The sequence below is a fragment of the Porcisia hertigi genome, chromosome 23 (assembly GCF_017918235.1).
Source record: "Porcisia hertigi strain C119 chromosome 23, whole genome shotgun sequence".
Taxonomy (NCBI): Eukaryota; Euglenozoa; class Kinetoplastea; order Trypanosomatida; family Trypanosomatidae; genus Porcisia; species Porcisia hertigi.
The window spans coordinates 621,682-646,281 of record NC_090582.1 but is presented as its reverse complement, the minus strand read 5'-3'; the positions used below and the strand labels follow the sequence as shown (position 1 = coordinate 646,281).

Genomic DNA, 24,600 nt, shown 5'->3' with positions numbered 1-24,600 from the left:
CCCCCACACCCACCCCCCCCTTCCATACGCTGTGGCGACAGATGTCGAGGGAATGCGGGATCAGAATACACTGAAGCGACCCACCGGCCACGGGCTCACAACAGCGTCTCCCCCCCCCCCCCACATCCCCCTGCCATAACATCGACACGCATGGAGGATGAGTAAACCGATAGCCCCCTTCCTCCTCTCTCCAGACAACAACGGCCCCCCCCCCTGCCACAGTCCCTCAGATCCCAAATCATGAGCTCTGTGCGCGCGCACTGCGACGCACCGCTGAAGTGGTATAGGGGGCAGTCAGTCCAACAGTGCAGTGAGGGATCCGTGCCCAACAACCCCGAAGTGCACATGCTGTGTAGGCTAAGCTGCACATGCCGTACCCCACCGAGGAGGCTGGTGTGGCGCTGATGCTGGAAACACAACGAGAGCACCTCGAACGGCACGATCGAGCCCCCCCTCCCCCAAGGCTCTCACCTGGGGAGTCTACACTCCCCATCCTACAGGGTGCAGGGGCCTGAGGCGACACAGGCAGAAGCGCGGCACACGGGTTGAGCCCAGCCTTTCGGAAGGTCCTCACCTGAAGCTGGCCAACGCCCTGCTTGAGCTTAGCCGGCATGTGCGCAAGCCTTCCCCTGACACCCGCACTCGAGCAGGACGCTGAAGTCTGCCTGAGTGCCTTGCAGAAGGCGTGCAGGCGCCCCCCCCGGCCCGTCCGACACCGGTCACGCAGCACGCATCCAGAGGAAGGGACGGGAAGCGAGAGCAAGAAGAGTTCGCATGGTGCATGACTGGATACGACAACAGAGACAACTCGTCCCATACGAACGGAGTATTAACTGTGGGTGTAGCAGAAGCAAAGGGAGCGTCGGCGGTGTGCGTGTACAGATTTGTTGACTGGGTCGTGATACAACGGGCCACGGTTTGAATAGGAGACGAAAAAAAAAACATGTTCCCTTTTTGGGCTCGCGTGAGAGGTGGAGTCGTCGTCGTCAAGGTGTTCGCCTCGGCAGACTCATAAAAACCCTCTTTCCTGATAAGCACACAAACAGAAGAACACACGTACACACGCGGGTGAGCGACAGTGGATATTTGAAATAATTGAGGGAATGCAAAATAATAAGTGCGCCGAAACAGGTAACGCAAAACAGGGCGTACAACACACGAGAACGCCCAACACCTCACACGATCACATGCCCTCTGCGCTTGTGTTTTGTCACAAGGCGAATATCTTGCGGCTTCATGGAGAAGTTGGGGGGGGGAGGGGAGGGAGGCTCATGTAGGATGCTAGCACCTCAAGACACGAGCGCTCACGTTCATGTCGGTGGGTGAAAGCACTCACAGCGCACTGAACGATGCCATCTCCCCCCCCCCCCCCACCCCATCCTCCTCCTCCCGCCGCCCCTCACTATCATATGGTCCATGAAAAAGCGTCATCTGCTGTGTCGTCGGTACGCAGTGGCAAGGGAAGATACCTCCTCCACCACGGCGACTCGTCACCCAGTAGGGTGTAGTTGTGCCGTGCCACTTTTTCTTTTTGTCGCCGCGCATTCTCGGCCCTATCTTGGGGGAGCTGAGGCTTTTGAATGCGGCAGCAGAAGTCCCCGAAGGCGTCGTCGCCGCCAGCAGCCGTGAGAGTCTCCAAGGTGCTCTGCCCCTTGCACAGGAGGACACGGTGCTGACAGTAGAAGAGCAACAAGGAAAATCCCAAAATCGCGTCAATCACGGGCACCGAAATCCAGCGAACTTTTCCCAGAAAATCGTCCCGATCAACGGCAAAAAACGTGAGAAGCATGAGACCGCCCCCAAGGCTCGCCCCACAGCCGCTATACAGCAAGAAGATGAGAAACAGCTTGTAGTTGTTGCGTCCGACGCAATTATTCACAAAGGGGCAGTGGTGATCAAAATTGTACACGCACCGGCGACAGACACGGCAGTGGTGAGCATAGTCAGGCTTGTAGAGTTGGCACACGTGGCAGAAGCGCATACACCCTTTGGGGTCCAACTCGGTCACCACATGCCGGTTCGCACCCACGGGCGGGACAGCGCGCTGCCGCTGAGACTGCTCTGGATGTGGTGCAAGTGGAAGGGGGATGTCATCACTGGGCCTGATGTGCCGCCCGTCCTGCAACGGCGGCGAGCGAGGGGCATTGCTTGACCGCATCGGCGCATCCCCAGCGAAGACGATGATCCCATCGCGACTTTGAGCTGGGTGTGTGTGACAGTTATTGATAAGCTTGAGTTGGCCAGTGCTGTCACGGACATCGCCCTCAACGAGGCCGGTGGCGGCAGAAGAAGACATCGGCTGGCTCATGGGCAAAGGGGTGGCGCTGCCAACGTGTTCTAGGGCGGCAGAGACGAAAACGCTGTTGGCCGTATGTGATTGACTCACCTCTGGCGCCAACAGAAACTCCCTTGCCAGTGAACTGGGTGAGTTCGTCTGAGGGAGCCGTGCTGCCTCCTGGTTTGGCTGCTGTAGGTCTGGATGTCGGGGTGGTAGAAGCTGGTGCGGGGAGCACGAAGGAGAGACCTGTGCCGAGTGAAGCCCACCCCCGCAGCGTGGGTGGGATGCCTGATCAGCGTACAGTGGCGGATACACCCACGGATCGCGTGGCACAAAGCCTGGAGAACCGAAGACGATGGCGTAGTAAGACCACAGCACTAAAGCGCCAAAGGCAGTTGTCAGTATAAGCACGATGGTGCACACGACTATACGCCAGGCATCGTACCGATTTCGAGAAATCAGAAGCAAGCTGTACGCGTCACTTGTGAGGGTTAGCGCCACAATGAGAATGGCAATAACGGCGGGGGTACAGTAGCCACAGCACATCATACACTTTTCCGAGCATCCCTTCGGTGGCTCTGGGTGGGCGAGCACATTCAGGCAACGACAGTCCGACATGTCGACCTTGAAGTTGTCCGTGTTGTGAGCATGCGACGAGCGATCATGTACCTCCATATTTCACAAGCGCCTCTCAGGGTTCGTTGCTGTGGGTGTGTGTGTGTGTGTGTGTGTGTGTGTGTGTGTGTGTGTGTGTGTGTGTGTGCGCATCAGATCTCGACAGCGCAAGAGAGTAGTAGACGCGTTGAGAAAAAGAAGAGTCTATAGAGCTGCTGCTGGTGTGATGTGCATCGTGATGAGGAGGGGAGGGAGGGGAGGGGAGGGGTTCGCATGCCGCCTGTGTCATCCTGCGGTCGTGGGCAGTGGTGCTAAACACCCTGACTCCACGCATTTCACGCCAAGTACACGCAAACATGACACCACAGGACTACGCCCCATGACCAGGTTGGCTGATTGGCCGCTAGCACCGCCCCACTTCACCTCTCCGTATGTAACACATGAAACAAAACTGAGTAATGTAAATCGATCATTCACAACCATGGACAAGCCATCCAGCCGAGATCCCCCCTACCCCACCCCCATTCCCTCTCCCCTCGATGTTCCCACCATGAACATCAGCGCAAACACGGGTGATTAAAGAAGAGCCACCCTCCTCCACGACCCCCCCCCTTCTCCTGGCACACACAAACGCGTTAAGCCCACCCCTCAATGGGGGAGGGGAAACGAGGGATCACGCACAAATGGGGAGGGATCCGGATTGAGGGCGCTGACGGCCACGATCACGCACGGGGGCACGTTCGAGTCGTAATCACCGCACACACACACACACACAAAGATCAAGAGTAGTGAACTCTGGCTACCGAAGCCTGGAGATGATCACAAACATTATCAAAAACGGGAGGGGCGATCGTGGTGATAATGGAGGAGAGGAAGCCGAAGAAAACTGGCCTAAAGATTCTTCTTTCAATTAAGGGGAGAAGAGGGGGTGGGTGGGGATCCATGAGAATAGGGAGAGGAGGTGGCAGGGGTGATGATGCACAACTGTAACCGGAATCACAAGTAAATGCAACAGCAAACACAGCCACTAGAGATGCAATTTTTACAACTACGTACACCAAGCCACCAACTGCAGCAAAACAAATATGGAGGGACACACACACACACACACTTTTACATCCTCCCCACGTCTCTCTTGGGGGAGGGGAGAGGGGGTAAGGGAAATCCCATCTATCGCCTACACGGGATTAATCCAATGTTGATCTGCCGGTCCACCGAAGTAGCGTAGGTAACCCTGTGGCGCATGGCGCACATCGTGGTCAGGCTTGAAAGGGAATATTATTCGATACCACCGCTGATCACTGCCGAAGAGGTCGAACATATAAAAGACTCGATCCGCTGCCTGTCGCTTTCGAATCTGCTCCAACTCCTCAGTAGGCTTCGTCGAGGCGATCATGCGCGATACAGAAGTCTGGCCACGGCACGCCATGCAAATGAAGTGCAACGCGAACGCCAGGAAGCAGAGGCCCATCATCATAGAAAACACGATAGACATGATGATGCAGAGACTCGTCAGGATGTTCTCGTCCAGCATGGAGGACTTGAAGAAGTCAGGGAAATGGAAGGCGCAGCTGAAGAGCGTCGTTGCGGCAATGTGGAACGCACCGACGGGGATGTACGACACAAACAACAAAAAATATTTACTGTTTCCCCGCCCAACGCAATTATTGATCCATGGGCAGTGATGGTCCATGCGGTAGACGCAGGAGCGGCATATATGGCAGTGATGGGCCTGATCTGGCTTGAACTGCTTGCAGAAGCTGCAGTAGCGCAGCCGACCGACGCGGTCGAGCTCGAGCACCTCGTACGGGTTGTTGCTGACAGAGCGACCCTGATATACGGGGGCCTCTGCCCACGGGTCGTGGGGCACAAAGCCCGGGCGTGTGAGCGAGGCTAGCAAAAAGTTACTGTAAACCATCGCCTCAGCGAACAGCATGACGATCACACAGTAGTAGTAGTACACGAAGGATGCATCGCCAGCCTCGCACGCGCCGCGTAACTTTTTGAGAAAACAGAGGTGGTATGGAGCTATGTTGGCAGAGATGAGGAGTATGGCAAGTAGGCACGGAACGTACCCGCATGACAAGGAGAGCCACCCGCAGAAGGTGCGAGGCCTTACCGTGTGTATGTTTCCTTGGCACATGGTGATGGTGCCCCCCCCACCTACGGTCTCGGATATGAAAAAGAGGTGACAAGTCCGCAGCGATCAGCAATTGAAAAACGAAGAAGATTTGATCAAACAGGAAAAGGCCAGTGGCACCCACACCCAAACCAGGCGCAGAGTAGCGAGCTCTCGCTGCCGTGAGGGAAGGAGAGGTGTGTGTGTGTATGTGTGTGTGTGTGTGTGTGGGGGGGGGGGGGGTAAGAAAAGATCAACGAATAGAAAGATTTGAGTACGCTCCCCCCCTCCCCGCTTTATTGGCGTACCTGAAAAGAAAGTCACCACGTGAAGGTCAAAACTACAACCCAAAAAAGGGGGGGTGAGAGGAGAAGAGGCACACACACACACACAGAGAGAGAGAGACCCAATCAAGACAGTGGCAACAACTGAAAAGCCACGGATTAGGGATACACGTGCAAAAGTCTAGAACGAGACGAGAATTTGGGGGGGGGGGGTGACTCGCCTCCCTCTGTTTACTGCACGTTTGAAAAGATGGATGAATAGTCAGCGACGTGTTTCGTGTACCGATTTGAACGATATGACCCACATGATGACGGAGACAGCGTCCAGTCGACACACATTCGTCGAAGCACAGCCCAAGCGAGAGAAGGGAAGGAGAGAGAGAGAGAGCCCGGCAGTAGTGAAGAGGAATGAAGAGAAGTAGCAGAGAATGGTCTCCTCAGTCGGAGTAGATGAAACATCTTCTCATCAATACGCCATCACGACATCCGCTCCATGTCACGTGAGCTCAGTGATCGACACTGAGAATACCTCACAGCACCCGAGACATGGATAAAGAAGCACGCACTAGCGTGACATCTGCTGCATGATGACGGTGAGTGGCCCCCACCCCCTTGCAGCAGGCCTCCGTAATCAGAGGTAGGGAAAGAAAGGATGACAGGTAGCCAATCAACAGCTCCCCACCTAAACCGCCAACCCCAATCCTAACCCGTTACTGCACATACTGAAGAGCACTCCTCAGCGGGGCAGGGGGATATGCTGGCGCTTTACTTTCCCGTTGTCGTCTTAGATGAACAGTCACTAGTCTGTCGGTATCATGCCTGTCAGCGTGCTTGGTGGATGGGATTGGGGGAGGGGGCAGGAGGCGCTGCGCCCACCCCCACCCCATCCCCATCAATGGAAACATAAAACCCAAAAATACTAGCCGACATTTCCACGCTGACCTGCTGCTGCCTCAACGACGAAGCGCGGGATGTCAACACGTCAGTTCACGCTAGCGCGCACAGACGTGGGCCAAGGAGAAACAGCGACTGGCAGTCCGCAACCGTCCCAGTGTGCACCGAGCCAAAGAGACTCCGGGAAGAACGAGGCGCACACGCAAGAAGTACATCGATGCGAGTTTGGTGCACGCAAAATGGGCAGCGAAAGCAGGCACAAAAAAAGAGGGGGGCTTAGCAGACACTGAACGTACGCAGAGCACACTCCGTATTGCCATCGCCTCCCTCCTCCTCTCCTCTCTCCCTCCCTCCATGCAAACACAGAGAGAGAGACACAACAGGCACAGAAAGACGCCACAACACACACATCGACTACACGCGTTGTCCGCATGAAATAGAGAGTCACCATGCCAGCACACAAAATGTAAAAACGGAAAAAAAAAAGATGGCGCATATAAAACGATCCCACCTTCCACTCAGCCTCCCCCCTTTCCCCCTCAACTCTTCACCTGCTCAACGCACACGACGACAGCGGCAGACAGTTCGGTCCCGCCAACTTAACAGGTCCCACCGCGCACTGAGGCGTCGGTGGGGTGTAGCCTCGATGGGCACAGAGACTAAGATGTGCAGGCTCCGTCTGTAACGCCTCCTACTACTACTACAGAAGTTTAGGCAAGCATAAACCTGATTTAATAGAAAGGAAGAGGAGACCCGCAAGGGCAGAGGGGGAGGGGGGAGAGGGGGATTGGGGGGAGAGAGAGAGGGGGGGAGGGGAAGGGGAAGGGGAAGGGGGGGAGATTCAACGAGACCCCTCCTGCCATACAAATTACATCATATGTAGCTTCAACCCCCACACTTCATTCTGCGTCCATCCCCTTTTCTTCCCCCCCCCCCCCCTCTTTCTCTACCTGCCACGTAGGCGCATCACGCGGTGGGAGGCATCCCATGGTCATGCGTCACAGCAATGGCGACCCCTTCCATCGCAGCACTGTCTTGGCCCCGAGCCTCGGCCACCACCACCCCCCCCCTGCCTCGCAGGTCGCCACACAGCAACTCTCACTATGCCGCTGCTAGCTCACTGGTGCATCTCGCAGGTCGGATCGAAGCCCACCCACCGATTGGGAATAAAAGTCCAAGTGAGATATGTTCGCGCCACGCTGATGTTCTATCATGTCGTCAAGACACACGCGTACAGTGCCATACGCTGCGCCATACAGAGCCCAACCGCTGACATCAGCAACGATAGGCTGCTCGGACCTACCCCCTCCACGTCGCAGGTACGTGAACCCCTGTCATCTACAGAAGTGAAGCGGGATCGCAAAACGGATAGAGAGGAGGAGGGGGTCTCTTCTTTTGTGAACGGCCGTCACACTGGCTGCCAGTGGTGTGACCGACTCCAGCCTCTCTCTCATGTCGATCTGCTTCAACATTAATGAATCACTTTTGTTTGGTGGCAAAATTCTTGAGCCCGCGCTCGATCAACGCCGTCACCTGTGCTGGGTCCAGCACAACCCCTTCATGCTCGACCTTTTCCAGCACCGAGAGCACCTGCGTCACGTTGCCAGCATCCACGGCAGCGTCTGCAATGCGCAGCAGCGCCGCTACTGTCGTCTCACTCTTCTGCACAGCCGCCAGCTTCTCCTGCGCCTGCTCCATCGCCTTCGCTTCAACCGGACTCACACCGTTTAGAACGCGAGCGATGTTGTGGTAACGCTCCACAATGCTGTCCACCTGACTGCGGTGGAGGTTGGCGTTGCGCACAAACGGTCGAATGTAGGCGTACTGCTGAAAAAAGTGGCGCAGGTCCACAACGAAGTCTTTGATGACAGGGAAATTTGGCAGTGGGCCCACCGTTGTGACATTTTGAGCAAAAGTAATGCAGGCCAGCGAGTTGACGCCGTTAATGTTCATGGCGCAGCTACCGCACACACCCTCACAGCAGGAGCTACGGAAGGCCAAAGTGGGGTCCTGATGGGCCTTGACAGCAATGAGCAGATCCAACACCATGTACTCGTGATGCTTGTCGTACTCGTAACTCTCCACACGCGACGAGTTCGTCTCGGGGTCAAATCGTACAAGCTGAAGGACGGCCTTATGCGCATTTGACTCCGCAGCCGCATCAGTGGCAGCCATGCGGCGCACCATCGTCTTGTACGGACGGGGGGCAACCTTGCGCAGCATCTTGGAGCTACTCGCGGTGGAGAAAGCTGCCTTCAAATGAAGCTATGTCAGCGTGTATAGTATGAGTGCTCACTGGGAACAGCTCAAGCAAATGGAAAGCTCCGCGCCGATGCACGTCACCAGCACAGTAGCCGTGCTGCAGCGCTGGGCGTACGGGGGGGAAAGGGAGGGGAAGGGGGAGAAGGGGGGGGAGGGGCAGGCGGACGAACGGACGGACAGACACGCAGAGAGAGCTATGCCAGGGGGGGGGGGGTTAGCGCGTATGCGTTTGCAGCGTTTTGGTCTTTGATGTGAGCAATGGTGCTAAAAAAAAAGAAGCGAAAAATATATATATAAATATATAAATGTGTGTGTGTGTGATAACGAAATAATGGCGGAGGATGCTATAATACACTAAGAGGTTAAGTGGGCGTAAGAGGAGGAGGGGTGAGTGGATGTCACACACACACACACACACACACAGACACACACGGAGAGAGAGAGACTGAACAGCGTCGGCAAACGACAGATGAGGGGTATACAGAAAAATGTAGACGAGCCTGTATGTGTTGATGTCACAACTCACTGTTAAGCCGAGAAAGAAAGAGAGGGTGGGCAAAGATTGAGTGATGCTCTGAGGCCGCCATCAGGGAAGAAGAGAGGTGCACACGAGCGCGCACAGTAGGTGGATGGTGGTTGTATATATGGATATATATATATATATATATATTTGTGAAGATTGTGTGAAGATCACCCACGATTAGAATGACGACCAGGTCCATCAACAAAAAAGGTTTGGTGAGATGCCGGGACAGTGGAGGAAGAAAGGAAAATATAGATGGAGAGGAGAGGAGATGGGAGGAGAGAGAGAGACACGAAGTGAGTGTGTGGGCATGGATTCGGTAACAGGTGGAAAGATGAGCACCGCACCGGTACAAGAATGCAGCCGGAAACCAAATGGACAACGTGAGGTCACGCATGAGGGCGGGGAGGGGGAGTCGCAGGAAAGAAAAATTTCTGTTGTTGAAGCCCCGTCAGCGCACACAGCAAATAGCGACTCACACACACCTCCTCGGAGCACCCATGAACATGTTGGCTGTACAGACTGAGCTAGACAAGTGCGCCAATCGTGATTACGACACAGTGCATCAAACGAGAAGGGAAAGGCAGCAGATGAGGGGGTCAACACAACGTCCAAGCAGAGAAGAGCCTGAGGCGATGAACAGCCCTCGATCGAAGGGTGAGGAGAAGAGGGGGGGAGTGGATGGGGCATGCAACCTGCTCTCCTCACGCACATATTACAGACAGGCGATCCACATACGCATTGACCCCCCTCCTCCCCTCTTCCACACATGGACGCACCACACGGTACCCGATACACAAAACACCGGGTAGGGAAAAAAACACTGCCGAATCGTCTCTAAAACAAAAAAAGATGTCGGGTGGTGGGCAAACGGAGGCCACCTGAAAAAGAGCGGTGTCTCTGCCAGTGTTTGCACATGTGTGCTGCTGCACCGCTTCTGTTGCGGCCACGTCGTCACAATCTAGCCTGCTCACCTTGAGCTTCAGGCAAGCACATGTCTGAGCGAAGAGAGTTGAGACGTACAGGGTGGTGCATCACCGTACGGAACTTTGTGTGTGTGTGTGGAGGGGGGGGGGGGTCGGTGTAAGCAGGGAGGTGTAGTGCATCTGCCAAAAACTCTACGACTGCTTTTTGATCCTTCGTCACTGAGCCCCGCCAGCCCCCCCCCACACACACAGACGCACACACCGAATCACAGACGTTCTGCATCGCCTAGTCAGCCTTCGCCACGGAGAAGAGAGACCAAAAACTGAGAAGTATCAGGTCCGATGTAGGAGGGACGATAAGAGGGTGACAATCGGCGAGAGAAAAGGGCTGCGCTCGCGTATCCCACGAACAGACAACCGGGTGCGTTAAGTTTGTGAATTAGATCGTATTGGCCCTCTTTTGAAGATGTCACTGATGGCCACGCACATAGCTCTGTGTTTTGCTTCACGATTTTTTGTGAGTGCACGAAGTGTTGGTGGGCCTCAGTGTAGTGACCGCCTGAGTGAGCGAAGAAGCGCGTGCGGCAACGGCGTCATCAGATCGATGCATTGGAATTTTTTCTTCCCCGTGTGTACTTCTCGCCTACGAGTGAGTCCGGGACGAGGTGAATAGAGAGAGATGTACCCCTTTTGTAACTCCAACGCTCTGTAATAGAGTCATGATGACGTATGCGCGTCGGGGACCGTTCGCAGGCGGGAGGGACGCTCGAACTCGCGTGCAGAGACTTGGTGTGGCTGCCATGCGAACGTGTGGTAGTGAGATGCCCCGTATCCCCCGACAGCGCCATCATATATATGAGCCCTCTAGCATGCACGCCGTCGTTGGCACGCACCAGCCCCCCGGTCCCACAGACAGAGAAACCTCTCCCAACCCTCGCCGCCTACAACCGCACTACTCTCCCCCCTCTGGCACGAACAGCCCCCAATCCACAACCTCTAGCGAGGCAACTGCCATCTCGAGCACCTGCAAACGTTCCTGCTCGGTGAGCAGACGCTTCACCACTGTCGCCTCTGAGCTCTCCGGGTGCAACTCTGCGGGGCACGACAAGGAAATGAGTACTTCTGTCGATATAGGCGGCGTGAACCGCAGCACGGCCAGTCCCACAAAAACGGTATTCTCCTTCCCCCTCTCATTTGAAAACTTGGAGATGCGCTGCAGCCCTGTTGTGAGACACGCAAAGTCACATGGCTGCGGTGCCGCAGACCCAGACGCAGCGCCCACAACTGGAGCAGTAGCAGTGGCTAAGTGTGGGTACGCCGAGGGTGAGAGCACCCATGTCTCTTCTTGAGAGATGTCCTCCAGGGAACAGCCGTTGTCCTTGGCGAGGTCGTGATAAAAAAGGGGGCCCGCCTCGGCGTTTTGGATATGTGTTTGCCGGCTGAGAAGTTCGACGATGAGGGAGGTACCCGTGTCCGCGTCATTATACACTTCCTGGTGATCCGGCACCTGGCGAAAACCAGAGACATCCACCATTGTTGTGGGAAGGCGAATGCGCATAGCACCACCGTACAAATTCGCTGCGCGCATCTCCGCCATGCGTCGAGGCGGTGGAGGATATGTTCTTCCTTTTTTCTTCTTCTATCCACAGAGGAGAAAGGAGAGAGGAGGAGGAAAGGTCAATGACGGGGGAGGGGGGGGGGGAGCGGGGGAAGCGGGGGAAGCGGGGGAAGCGGGGAGTTTTATTTTATTTTGTTTTTTTTTCTCAAAGACCCCTGAAGCCATCGAAGAGAAACACAGTAACACGAGAGAGTGACAGACTGCCCACCCAATACCCCAAACGGTCACGAGGGAAGGGCACAGTGCGGCAAAATCCTTCGTGAGTTACGAAGGTGCAGCGTATGGAGCGCGGTGCGGTAACCGGAAGACACCAAAACTAGAATGAGGGTTGAACCACTTCACACAAACACACAGGCGCGGATGTGAGCCCGTCCGCGGAGTGCTGCTGACAACTGAAGTGCTGCCCAAACGACGGGAGAGGGAAAAAAAGAAGTTGACAAGAGCAAGAAAAAAAAGGGGTGACAGAGAGGGATGAAGCTCATGACAAAGAAGTCGAATGATCGCGTGGCTCGCGGTGAGTGCGTAGGTGCAGCGCTTGGGAGTTCCGGGAGCGCACACGCGTTCATGCCATCAGAGATATACTCCGACCGGCAATGAGCGCCTGCTTTTGTGAGGTGAAGAACTCACACATGCCCAATACACAGACACATATACATATTTGTAAGGGCTCCCTTTGGTGGGGGTTATTCACTGCGCCTCGGCACACACAACAGATCCGCAGGCGTGAGAGAAGGTGGAAAGGGGGAGAGGCTATGGTGAGCCATGCACAAGATATCCGTGGAGCGGAGAAAGGGGGAAGCGGCTCCAGAACAACAGCGACACACACACACACACACACACACACAGACCGCATGGACCCGTCTGAATTCATCATCATCTCTCGATAAGGGAGCCTACGCACTTTTGGGCGGCTGTAACCGTCTCCGTGATACCTTTAGCATCCGTGTGATATCGATCAAGTGGTGCATCACCCTCGTAACCCCGTAGGCAACGAACAGCAAGCACGACATCCACATTGACTCAGCCAGCCCAACCTGCAGTACAAGCGGGCGAACGCCCGCTGTCGCGTTGACGAGCGGCTGTGGGAGATATCGTGCCTTCTCCTTGGTGAACTCATGCAAAGTCTCGCCCAGAGCGTTATACGATACACACACCGTAGTGCCTAGGAAAAAGGCGACAGGGACTAGCGTGACGGCCACGGCGCTGTGCTGCATCGCGTGAACATACCCACACAGCCGCCGGACTGTCATAAAGAAAAACGCGATCGAAAAAACGCAGATCATTCCGACGATGCCGCACGCGCTCCAGAGTGCAGCGGCGCTGCTTGTAGAAGAGAGCATGAGGAAGAAAAACGTGATCTGGTGGTGACGACCGCAGAGAAGGTGCCACTGTCGGCGCACAACACGAGCTCGCACGTGGACAGAGAGAGAGAGATACCGAGGTAATTCCTTGACTGTACATGGAAGTGGGAGGGGAAGGGGGAGGAGAAGGGGAAGGGGAGTGGAGGTATCAGTTGACCGCATTTGATGGTGGGGTAGGGGCAAGTAGAGTGACAAGAAAGAGCCTTGCAGGGGTTGGAGAGCGAGACAAGCACGCACAGGAAGACATACATGGGAGAAAGGAGAGAAAGGTGATCCAATCGCCTTGTGTTCTGCACCTTACGAGACAAAGCACGCAGTTGAGCTGACAGACAGACACACACACACACACACACAAACGCCACACTAACCCCTTTTAAAGTGAGCATCCCACAAAAGACGAATGAGCACAAATATGTGTGCGCTCCCCCCCCCCGCCGCCCCTTGCCCATTCAGCGCACGCCGCGAGCACCTCCGCGAATGGTCAGCTCCTGCAGCTCTCCCCTCTTCTCCTGGATTTGAGACTGTAAGGCGATGTTCGCCTCCCGGATGGCGATCAATGCTGAGCGCTTCGTAAAAAAACGCGCCGCTTTGCAATCTTGTGGGTTCATCGCCTTCACCTTTGAGACAATCTCATCCGCGTCGGCCGCCGCGATTGCGGGAAGATTTTTGAAGCCGGCGTTCCACAGCGCCCGCGCTCTCGATGGCTGCATGCCACGAATCTCCATCAGCGGCAGCAAGTCTGGCTTTACACCGAAGCCCAGTCGCTTGACAAAAGATGAAAGCACCGCCTCCAACGAGAACCACTCCATGGCATGGCAAAAGCTCGTGATGGAGCTGCTAAACATCGAGGCGGAGCGCATCAAGTTTTGCAGTTGCCCGCGGTTCACATTATAGCGCTGCTCCACCGTTGACATGGGCACTTCAGCAAGCACATCCGCTAACATGAGCGCTACATAGAACCGCTTTGCCGTGAAGAGGCGTCGCTTTCCCTCGTCCGTGGCTTCCAGTGGTGCGCCAAGGCCCATCGCCTGCTGGTCAATGAAGTAGGCGTCAACCCCTAACAGGCTCGCAATGCGCTGGCGACTGTCGCTCATGCGAGACATCATGAGCCGCAGGAGGTCCCAGTCGCACCTCCCGACCTCTCGCAGAGGCGTGAGAAAATAGCAGAGATGTAAATCGTCTGAGAGGATGAGACCAGTCTGACGCAACTCATCCAACTCCTCACGCAGTAGCAGCGCCTCCTCCACGCTAAAACACGAGCGAACAGATGATCTGCCAAAGGGTGTCACGTGCACCTGCAGGTAACAGGCATCGCTCGGCTCATCTGAGGAGTCTGTGAGGCCTTCCCCATCAGCAACGCTGCGCATACACATCTCAAGAGCTGCCTTCGAGGTGGTGACGCTGCTTTTCCCTGCTGTGGACGCAGCAGCAGCACCCAAACTACCTGTGCAGGTGTCGTCGTCGTCGCCGCTGGCGCTGCTGCGTGTATCGGTAATGCGGATGAGGCCGCAACGTGCCAGTGCAACGAGTGAAGCGCGCACCATCGCGTTCATGGCGGCAGGCGGCACGCGCGTTAGCTGTGGATGAGGTGGTGCAACCGTACGGGGGGGTTCTGGAGCCAAAGGACCAGGGGCGGGGTGGCTACTCCCTGAACCCCCTGCAGGAGCCACTCCATCGACACGGGCTATTGGAGAGGTGAGGCAGGGGAGAATGGGGCTCCCGTCTGTCTTATTCGCCGCCAGTGGGGGCGAAGAGCCTTGCGCAGTCCTGGACAAATCAAGGGCGGCAGCTGCAGAGATGGGCGCCCTCCACGCAACGTCCACTGGGCCTACGGCCCACCTACTCAGGAGTGAGTTGCTCCATTGGCAGGCGCTTTGGTAATCGGACACCAGCCCGACCCCAACGCACTCCAGGAGCGAGCGGGTGAGCATTTGATCATCCTCCAGGAGTTGGCTGCAGCACGGCTCCACAGGGGCACGCATGAGAGCGTGGCCGCGCGTCTGATCACGGCGACTCAGCAGCAGAAACGACTCGCCGTACGGGTCAAAGCCGGCACGTCCGGCACGGCCGCACATCTGCATGTAACGCGACTTTGTGAGAAAGTCTCGGCCCACGTACGGCGTTTTGATGATCACTCGACGCGCAGGCAAATTCACACCAGCCGCCAGCGTAGAGGTGCAGCACAGGATGCGGAGGTGCTTGCGACGGAACGCCGTCTCGATGAGGTCGCGCTCCTCAGCAACGAGGCCGCCGTGGTGAAACGCCACCCCAAAGGGAATCAACTCACTGAGTTGCGAAGCTTCGTAATGCGCGAGAGCCTCGAGGTCTGCCAGCAGACCTTTGATCGCCGCCGAGGCCTGAGACGGCACAGCGGCCATCGCCGCTGCCGTAGCCGGTGATTTTGCAACGCCCGGAAAGGGCGCACCCATCACGGAGACGCTCTGGACCTCTGTTACCGCATCGCTGCAGCCTGGCCTCCACTCAAACGGCACGCTTTGGCCAGCAACGGCCTGAGCCCTGAGATAGTTCACGATGCCCTTGGCTGTGTCAACACACTCCTGGCGACTTGCGCAGAATATCAGCACTGACGCATCCGGGACCTCCGTCGCAAGCTCGAGGAGGTGCTGCGTGGCAGTGCCACTGCTCAGATTGCGCTCGTTGTGTAGGCCATCGCGTAGAACGAGCCCGCCAATCACACTGTAAGCGCGCAGTGGAACGGGTCGGTAGTCGCATTCAAACGATTTAGCGTGCAGCCAATGGGCAACGGTGTCGAGGTTGGGGATGGTGGCACTCATACCGATCATCTGTAGAGGACAGGGGTCTACAGCCGCCATCGTTGCACCCGCTGCGACAGTCCCCTCACCAAAGCCCTCCTCAGACTTTTCGGCCTCCGCCGTACACCCTGGCGGTGTACCACACGGATGACCGCCCTTCTTCAAGGCCGGTGCAACCACAGAGTCCAGCCGCCGTCGCCTCCGCGCGGCGTTGATCATGAGTAGCTTGGACAGGAAAAGCTCCAACGTCGCCCCTCGGCGGGGTTCGCCGACCATGTGCAACTCGTCCACCACTACCGCCCCGATCTCGTCTGACCGGCCCTCCTCGAGCATGTGATTCAGCAGCGAGTTCGCCTTCTCGATCGTACAGACGTAGATGGCAGGCGCTTCACAAAGCGGGAAGCGGCCGCAGCTGCCGTAGTGGCCGTCCACTTTGAAGTTGAAGGCCACTGTCAGCGGCTGCAGCGCCATGGTCTTCTCCTCGGCCAGTGACACAAAGGGCAGGACGAGAATGCAGGACTTGCGGCGGTTCAGCACACACCGCAAGAGGCTAAGCTCGGCAACAAGGGTTTTGCCACCGCTTGTGGGAAGGCTGTAGATGAAGCTGCAGCCTTCCCGAACCTCGGGGCGGGTGATCAAGTCGTGCTGCCATTCGTACAGCGATGTAATTCCACGCCGTGTGGCATAAAATTCGCCGACTGCGTGCGGTAGATCGTAGAACAAGTCCGCAGCGACCAGTTGCGGACGCGGGGGCGATGAGGGTTGCGGCGGTGGAAAGAGAGGAGGGAACAGCATCTTCTCACTCTCCCGCGGGTGGGAGTGCACCGCCTCGTCGCCTACCCCGAATGTCTGTGCAGGGTGAGGCGCCACTATACACGGAGCGGTGGTACTCGTGCCATCCACGGGCGGTGCCACAGGAACGGCAATGTTCGGGGCAGGTGGGCAAATACGGTTGTTAGACGACCAAAGCTTCTGCTGCTCTGCCACCCCGGTCGTTGGTGGTGGTGATGGGGGCTTCTGGGGTGTGGGTTCTCGGCGATTCCAGGCTGCCTTCGCACTGGGGTGTGCCGAAGGTGTGCGGGGCCCGACCGCCCTCGCGGATGCTAGGCCAGATGGCAGCGGCAACTCTGGCTGTGCGCTCACAAGAGAATCCCCAACACACACAGCCGTATGCGTGCTCTGCGCAAAGCATGGCGGGCCTTTATAAACGACAGACGTCGCATCACCTGAAACCTCTGCCGAGAACACATGTGCCGGCGCTTGCTGTGGTGGCACAGCGCAGTTGCCTGGCAAGTGCCGCTGCTCGGCAGAGCCGCTTCGGCAGGAAGGCCCCTCGCCTAACTGTTTGCTCGCTTCTGAGGGCGCTGGTGTAACCGCACCGCCAGACCTGATCGACGCCGCAGCCTTTGGCTCCACCATTGGAGCGGCAGCAGCAGCAGATGTCGATTTCGATGTCATTGACGCCGATGAGTGTAGTGTGAAGCACGTACGACCTGGGCGCGCCGGCAAGGCAGATATCGTGCCGCTCTCAGGCCCGGGGTCGAGGTGCGAGTAGGAGAGCGGAGACGCTGCACCTGGAGACGATAGAGTCAGCCCACCAGTCGCAGAAGTCAGTGTGTCACTCGACGGCGGTGGCATTGACACCGGTCCCGCCATGCCCACCAGAGGAGCGCAGGGAAAATTTGTGTCATCTGCCGTCAATGTTGGTGGCGTCCTCACATCCGGTAGGCGCCCTCGAGAAAAACCCTCGGAGGTAAGCGGGACTAATTCGGGCGCAGCATGCGCAGCCACACCACCTCCGACGATCGAGCACGATTCGTCTGTTGTAGTTGCCTCGGATGAACGCGACGGACCTGCCCGCGGATCGAGAAGGGGCTGGGGTGGCACTGTGGCAGTTGCAGTGCCAGCGCGCGTCGCCTTCAATGCAAACACCGTGCGATGACGTCCCCGGCTTATCCCCTCAAGACCCGCGTGTCCACACCCGCCAACCGCAGCAGCAGCAGCCACAGAGCCGAGTGGCAGCAGCCCGGCACCAGGCACAAGCACGGATGGAAGACGTGGCGTCGTGGCCTCAAAAGCAGCCCTCGTGGACGCCGCAGACTGCGGGCCGGTGAAGGCGCTGGAGAACCCGTCCAAGGATCCCAGTGGGGCCACCCCACCCGAGTCAGTTGGAGCCGAGTCAAGAACGCTGCCGCCACAATTCAGGAGTACTTGCTGATCCGACGCAGCTGGAACCGCGACAGGGGAGCGCCGGGGCGATCCAGCGATCATGGAACCACCTGTACCGTCTTGGGGGTGGAATAAAGGGGGTGCGCTGCCTGCCTGACCTCTCACCCCTGAGCCACAGCGCGGCTCACCTCCGTCGCTTGCTCGCGCCAGAGCCGCCACACACACCCTCGCGATGCCGGACCCCTCTTCGCACCCCTCAATATCCACCTGCTCTTCGTCCTCTTGCATGATGGAGGATTGAGAGAAGATCGGAGGGGCGCCACTGCCAGTGCCAGACGGAGTGAAGGCAACGTCCGTTGAGAGTCGAAGGTCCTCATCCCTCTCTCTCTCAATCGCCTCATCAGACTCCTTTCCCTCAGTCTCCTCTGCAGCAGCAGGTACGCGAATCGGGCTCATCGACATTTGCTGCTGCTGCGGTGGCACGCGCGAAAGCTCTCCGGGAAAGTAGGCGGGAAAGCAGGCGGGAGGCGCAAGAGACGACAACAGAGAGTTATCGCCTCCCTCAGCAGCGGCGGTGGGCGCGGTGGCGATAACGACAGCCCGTGCCTGCGCCTGTGTCGAGCGCATTGCAGCCTCTGGAATGCTGTGGGCAAGCAGCGGCGATGGTGACTGCTCGGTGCACTCGAGATTCGGCGACGAGAGCGATGGAGAGTTAGAGCCACAAGGCAACAGCGGGAGGGGCGCTGCTAGAGGCACTGATGACACCGCCTTTGATGGACTAGACACGGAAAGCGGTGCCTGAGAGATCTGATAAAATGAGCTACTTGTGCACGGCGGCGATGGAGACGGCAACGAGAAGGAGGCAGTGGTGAGCGCCGTGGCGTAGTCGCGGCGTTGATGTTCCGGTGCAGAAAGAGCACTCTCTCCAGTCGGTGTAGATAGCGGAGCTTCCGACGGAGTGGTGTTGGGCTCTGGCACTGTGACGCTGGTGCTACGCCGCCCCCCGCTTATCTGCTCTTCTGACTCGGACCTAGGGTCAGACAAAGCGCCTGCAGAGGGCGGCATTTCGGGTGCGTCGCCTGTTCCAGTCCACTCGGTAGCAGCAGCTGCAGAGCTCCAGGGATGCGTCTGCACAGGATACTCAGAGGTCACGCAGGCGTCCTCGATCACTGACCCACTTCGCACACTTGGTGCCAGCACGGAGGCAGGGGCCCCCATGGCATGTGCACTATGCAACTCGTGTGAGTCCTGCCGCAGCGATACGGGCTGCTCGGCAGAAGGGGGATAGAAGACGGCTCGGGGGATGTTCGAAGTGGAAACCCGAAGCGCAGTCGGCGGCAGCCGTGGAGACAGCAACTCCGATCGTGAGGGGGTGTTGTCGCTGCACTGCCTCTTGTCCCTGGAACCTCTAACGGAAGGCGCACAGCCGGGTGTGTTCGTCATGGCATGACAGTCATCCACACCACTGCTGTGGAAGCCTTCAGAAGAGAGTGAACGCGACCGCTTGTACGGCAAAGATATGTTGTCGCTGGCAGCCGTGGAGGCACCACCATCTCTTCTCGCGCACGACACCGCGTGCTGCACAGCTGTGGTAGTTACGGTGGTGCTATCCGCTGATGCCCTCATAGTGGTTGCCGCGGTTGCGGTACCATAATGTGGCGTAGCCTGGTCCTGTCGCCGCGACCCGCGCCGCAGGTGATTAGCGCTGAAGTGGCCGCCTAGCAGCCCGCGCGGGGCCGGGGCAGATGACATCAAGCCGCCACTCGCCGGGTAGACTTTAGTGGAGCCGGCATCGGTGTTATCAGCAGCAGCAACGGCGGTGGATGTCGTCTTGACTCCACTACCACCCTTGCGTGGGCAAGTGGGCGACGACGACAGCGGTGGGGAGGGGCCCACTGTCGCCGACACACATGCGGAGACCCTGCGAGTCGATGATGCAGAGGGTGGTGGCGGTGGTGCAGTTGAGTTCGACGGCGAGACGAGAGAACCTGCTGATGGCTCATGACTACCTCTGGGCCGTGGGGCATGAAACCCCTTCGTAGTCACGATGGTACGCCGCATTCTCTGTGCAGAGCAGCAGAGATTGCCCGAGGGGTATGAATGAGGTGGAGAGAAAAAAAGAGAGAAAAGTTGACAACCAGCACGTCGCAGCGTACAGCGAAGATCGATGAGTGTGCGAGAGAATATGTGTGTGTGTATGTGTGTGTGCGTGTGACGGGGGGATCTCGGGAGGATAACTGGCACTGCCTCCAACAGCACCAGTGTGGGTTTCAATCCCGCACGAAAAGTTATTCACAACGCGGAAGCCGCGGGGGACGGATGTCCAAAGCTACTCCGTGAACACGCGCCCAGTCGCTTTCGTCCTCGCTCCCCTCCCCCCTCCACCCACCCCCCCCTAGTCACCACTTTTCAAAGGTTTCTACTGCTTCCAGTGAATCCTATCCACAAGAACGCCGTGTCTAGTCTGTGTGTAAGTGCAGGCAAAACCGCGCAAGCGATGCGGCTGTACATGGCAATACAGAGAGCCCACCGCCATCACCCCCACCCGTTTTTTCCCCCAACCGATCGCGGGCCTGGGCACAGAACACTAATCAGCAGCGAATAGGCGAAGAAGAGGGATCGGGATGTGCACAGGAAGGGAGAGGGGGAGGGGGGGAGGGGGAGTGCAGATGAACTCACCAAGGTGGAGGGCGGGGGGAGGAAGGAGGAAGGAGGAGGGAGGAGGGGGTCTGAAGAGGATGCTAGACGGACCGCCTTTGCAACCTCGGTTGGGTCGTATCACGTGTATGGAAGGAGGAAACACTGAAGAGGCCAGCACACCTCCTTCGATACGGAGGATATCGCGACTGAGCGCTGGTTGATTCGGGGGGCACCTCTGTGGTAGCGCCTCTACGCGCAAAGCACTTTGGAAACGAGATCAGTGAAAAGGAAACGAGAGGGAGCGAGAAGAGACGGAGACAAGTAGAACGGGAAACGCTGCAGTATCCGTATGTGCTCCTCGAGTGGCACGGCACCACATTAGCCACGGCTCAACAAGCCAAGCAGAAAGGAAAACAGGGTTTTTGCTGGGTCGCACCTATGGTGCACTGTGCGTGGCACAGCAATTCTCAGTGTGAAGAAAAAAAAGGGGGAGGGGGAGGGGGGAGAGGGGGGTATATCTTCACAACATTGCCCTGCACCCACCAGATGGGTACACACCTTATCTGTGTGTGGACGTGAGATTGAGATACGTTTCGTTTTTTTTGTCGCTGATAAGCCCTCGGGCAGAGAGACGAGCGGGAGGACATGTGGAAGCGGTATAGGGGGGTCACACCACCAGCAGCGGCAAAGATTTGGTCTGCGAACTTCATGAGCGGTAAGCACGTCCATAGTGGACACTGGCGACCATCACCACACAGCCGCTGGCTTTGCGCCTCCCTTGATGAACTTCTCGTTTTCCTTCTCTGGCGCGCGCTCTGCGTAGAAGCCTGGAGACAAACGGAGACAATGAATGCGGAGGGAGTGGGAAGATCAAACATGTATGGGGGCACACACTACCCTCACCTGGCCCTCCTCCCCACCCGCTGCACATTCACACGCATCCACACACACACACACACACACAGAGTGATCGGCTTACCCCTTTTCTCTGTGTGTGTGTGTGGCTTTGCGTATATATAAGATCTAGTACATATGTATACGTATGTGGAAGATCCCCCGAAAAGATCCTCGCTTCACCTCGCCTCCCCCCCCCCCCTCAGCCTCAACGACCACCACCACCACCACCGTTGTCGCCGTCGGAGACGCACCAGACATGACTGATGGACTCCATACGCCCGAGCGGCACAAACCACGCAAAGTCCCACCCACCCCCACCCGGTGACGAACCCACGCAGCCGCGATGGATTGACGAGATTGACAAAAAAAAAGAGGTTCGATTCGCGAATGGCGACAAGTGCCCAGACAAGAAGAAACACATGTGTGTAATATGTAATATGAACTACGTAGATGAACGCCCAGACGAAAAGAAAGAGGGTGTGAGGGGGGTACAGCACCGATGCACACGCGCAGAGAAGTCACAGCCCCTCCCTCCTCTTCCTCCCCTCCCCCCTCCCCCCTCCCCGCATCACGCACACACAAAAAAAAACATAAAATATCTCCGGTGCCTAGTGTCTCAGGGGAGACGTCCTTTTTACACAAGTGTGGATGCACCCTCCACTTGCAACCTTTCTGTTTCCCTCCTTCCTCCACTACAATTCGGAAAAGAAGTGAGCGCGATTGTGCGTGTGTGTGTGTGTGTGTGTGAGGGGGGAGAGGGGAGAGGGGAGAGGGGAGGGGGGACTTTGCGCATGGCCTCCCCCCCCACCGCTCAAAACGTGTCCGCTTGGCCCAAACAGAACACGAGTTCAACTCCGCACAACAGACGGCTACGCCTCACCCCAGCTACACACACACACACACACTGATACCGTGCTTAACGTGTAGACTGGTTGGCATCATCACGAGGGAGCGAGGCACCACAGGAGCAGTGACAACGTGGGGGGTCTCAAGGAAAACCGCTATAGCGTAGGAGTAGAGATCGTCTCCGCTCAACCCCACCCACTCCTCCTCCCTCGGGCAGTGGGGATAGCAAATATGTACACAGCACCGCAACGCAGGCGATCCCCGCAAAAGAGACGCATGCATCGAGAGAGAAGGAAGCACGCATGCGTGCGACCCTCCCCCTTCCCCTGCGAGGTAAGAGATTCTGTATATGCATAAATATACATAACTCTTTATTGTTTACACGAATGCAGGGCATGTACGGACGCCCATCACGAGCCCCCCTTTGCTGAGGATCCCCCCTCTCGCCTCCGTTGCTGCTACTGCTGCTTTTCGGATAACCCTTTTAAAAAAACTTTATACTGGTGTTGTCGAGTCCACTAAGCCTCCAGCAGTAATAATGGGAAGAAGGGATCGCAACAGATGCACTTGGAACCAAGAGGTAATCGGCACGGGACCTTGGAAGCCACAACGGGGGCGTGAAGAAGAATAAGATAGATCACACTTTTGCATCGTTTCTCTGTCACGTGTGGGTTTGTGGACCGCGATCGCCCCCCCCCCCACACACACACCACCACCACCACCACCACCACTCATGAATCACGAAGACGTGCCAGTACTGCTACTCCCAGTGGCGTATCGCTGCAAGAGCGAGCGCACACCTTCAAAAAGAGGAAAGTAACACGCCATGTTCATTGTGACCCAAAAAATGCGTAGGCTGCCACCACGCACAAAGCCACGCAAACCCTCTCGCCGATAGGTGTGCCGCACCACATCCGCGACAGTCAGGTTGGAGTTGTGCACAGTGGCCACCACAACACGCGTGCGAATGTTGTCTAGCGGCGCGGTGAGCATGGATGCCAGCATGCCACTGAGACCGCCAGAGAGGAAGGTACGCCCCAGCTCTGCGACATAGAGAGCCCAAAAGCTTGTCGAGACTGGCAACGTATCACCTAGCCCAACGCCGCCATTCGACGCCTCCGCGCGCTCCCTCCACCTCTGGGTCCATGGGCGCAGGGTTTCGTACACCACCCATTGGATGACTGAATACGGTATGTCATGCATCAGAGTTTGCGGCACGGTGAGACGCACACATGAGGCAAAGCCCTGTTGACGGAGCTGCCGCAGCGCGTGGAGCGAGTTGGTAGCGGTAGTGGACTGGATGCGCATCTTCATTGTCTCCATTGGCACACGCAGGGTAGCGCTCACCATCTCGGCGAAGACGGCTGCGGCCACAGTATGCCACAGGTAGTTGCTGGAACGGTGGCCCACATTATCCACCACCTCCGCATCAGCCCCCTGCAGCGTGTGTTGCGCAAAGTTGTAGGTCGACACGTACGTGGCTTGGTACGGCACGTAAAAGAAGAGCTTCAGAGGCAGCCCGCCGTAGAGGTGCCGTGGCACCCACTGACCCGTGTATTGGTGCTGCAGCTGTCCCAAACGAGTGCGCAGCACACCGGGTGGCCCCTGTGTGAAGTAGGAGAGAGAACGTTGGCTGTGCCGCGGTAGCGGCGGTGGCGCCACATCGGTGCGCAGGAGCTGCACACGGCACTTGAGAGTGTCGATCGGGTGCAATAAAGACTTTGTAAAAACGGTAGCCACAGAGGAGGCCAAGGCGGCTAGTTCAGGGTTCCCATAGAGTGTATCCCCTTTGTGGCCAGCACTGCAGCCATGGGCTCCAGCCGCGGTAGTGGACTTGGAGTTGACATCATATCGTGCAGCGTCCACAGGTGTTGGAGTCGAAGCACCGCTGCTCCTCTCCTCATAGCCGGCTGAAGATGATCTTTCGGAGTGCACCAACATATGCTCAACCGCGGTGACGCCCACCCCCACCCGACTGCCCTCCTTGGGTTGTACAGGACACCTTTGTAGGAACTCGGAGATGAAAACAAGAAAACCGATAAAGCGGGAAAAGGGGGGATATTAGTGCGTGTGAGTGGGGGGGCGGAGAGGGGAGGAGGGGAGAAAGGTAAGGGGAGACGCAAGGCAACACCAGCCGACAAGATAGTGGCAGCTGCGGCCGCGGTAGCACTCGTCGCAGCTGCTGCAGAACAGCGCGCCGCCGAGAATGTAAGAAGAGTAGAAAAAAGGATGGTGGACTCGAGAGGGAGGAGGGCTTTTCAACAAACTGGAAAAAAAAAACGGCCGGCCAGCCGTCGTTGCAAATTTATTTGGTTCAGCAGACAAGCGAAAGATTGGAAGCGTAGCTACAAGGCGAAAACAGCAACGGATAGACACCCCAGAAACACGTGCTGG

The 24,600-nt window shown here is 57.3% G+C and overlaps 7 protein-coding genes across 7 annotated transcripts; all 7 read right to left on the bottom strand.

Annotated features, from left to right (window-relative positions):
• Positions 1 to 1,405: 1,405 nt before the first annotated feature.
• JKF63_04924 (uncharacterized protein) lies at positions 1,406 to 2,953 on the bottom strand (the record flags this gene model as incomplete). Its single annotated transcript, XM_067900895.1, has 1 exon — positions 1,406 to 2,953. The coding sequence occupies one exon, from the start codon at positions 2,951 to 2,953 to the stop codon at positions 1,406 to 1,408; it is 1,548 nt and encodes a 515-aa protein (XP_067757095.1).
• A 1,117-nt stretch (positions 2,954 to 4,070) lies between these two features.
• On the bottom strand, positions 4,071 to 5,036 carry JKF63_04923 (uncharacterized protein; the record flags this gene model as incomplete). The annotated part of the gene is made up of 1 exon (XM_067900894.1): positions 4,071 to 5,036. One exon carries the CDS (start codon positions 5,034 to 5,036, stop codon positions 4,071 to 4,073), a length of 966 nt encoding a protein of 321 aa, XP_067757094.1.
• A 2,633-nt stretch (positions 5,037 to 7,669) lies between these two features.
• JKF63_04922 (uncharacterized protein) lies at positions 7,670 to 8,413 on the bottom strand (the record flags this gene model as incomplete). The annotated part of the gene is made up of 1 exon (XM_067900893.1): positions 7,670 to 8,413. One exon carries the CDS (start codon positions 8,411 to 8,413, stop codon positions 7,670 to 7,672), a length of 744 nt encoding a protein of 247 aa, XP_067757093.1.
• A 2,440-nt stretch (positions 8,414 to 10,853) lies between these two features.
• On the bottom strand, positions 10,854 to 11,498 carry JKF63_04921 (uncharacterized protein; the record flags this gene model as incomplete). The annotated part of the gene is made up of 1 exon (XM_067900892.1): positions 10,854 to 11,498. One exon carries the CDS (start codon positions 11,496 to 11,498, stop codon positions 10,854 to 10,856), a length of 645 nt encoding a protein of 214 aa, XP_067757092.1.
• Positions 11,499 to 12,412: 914 nt separating this feature from the next.
• On the bottom strand, positions 12,413 to 12,859 carry JKF63_04920 (uncharacterized protein; the record flags this gene model as incomplete). Its single annotated transcript, XM_067900891.1, has 1 exon — positions 12,413 to 12,859. The coding sequence occupies one exon, from the start codon at positions 12,857 to 12,859 to the stop codon at positions 12,413 to 12,415; it is 447 nt and encodes a 148-aa protein (XP_067757091.1).
• A 470-nt stretch (positions 12,860 to 13,329) lies between these two features.
• JKF63_04919 (uncharacterized protein) lies at positions 13,330 to 19,884 on the bottom strand (the record flags this gene model as incomplete). Its single annotated transcript, XM_067900890.1, has 1 exon — positions 13,330 to 19,884. The coding sequence occupies one exon, from the start codon at positions 19,882 to 19,884 to the stop codon at positions 13,330 to 13,332; it is 6,555 nt and encodes a 2,184-aa protein (XP_067757090.1).
• A 3,060-nt stretch (positions 19,885 to 22,944) lies between these two features.
• Positions 22,945 to 24,147, bottom strand: JKF63_04918 (uncharacterized protein; the record flags this gene model as incomplete). The annotated part of the gene is made up of 1 exon (XM_067900889.1): positions 22,945 to 24,147. The coding sequence occupies one exon, from the start codon at positions 24,145 to 24,147 to the stop codon at positions 22,945 to 22,947; it is 1,203 nt and encodes a 400-aa protein (XP_067757089.1).
• Positions 24,148 to 24,600: the final 453 nt, after the last annotated feature.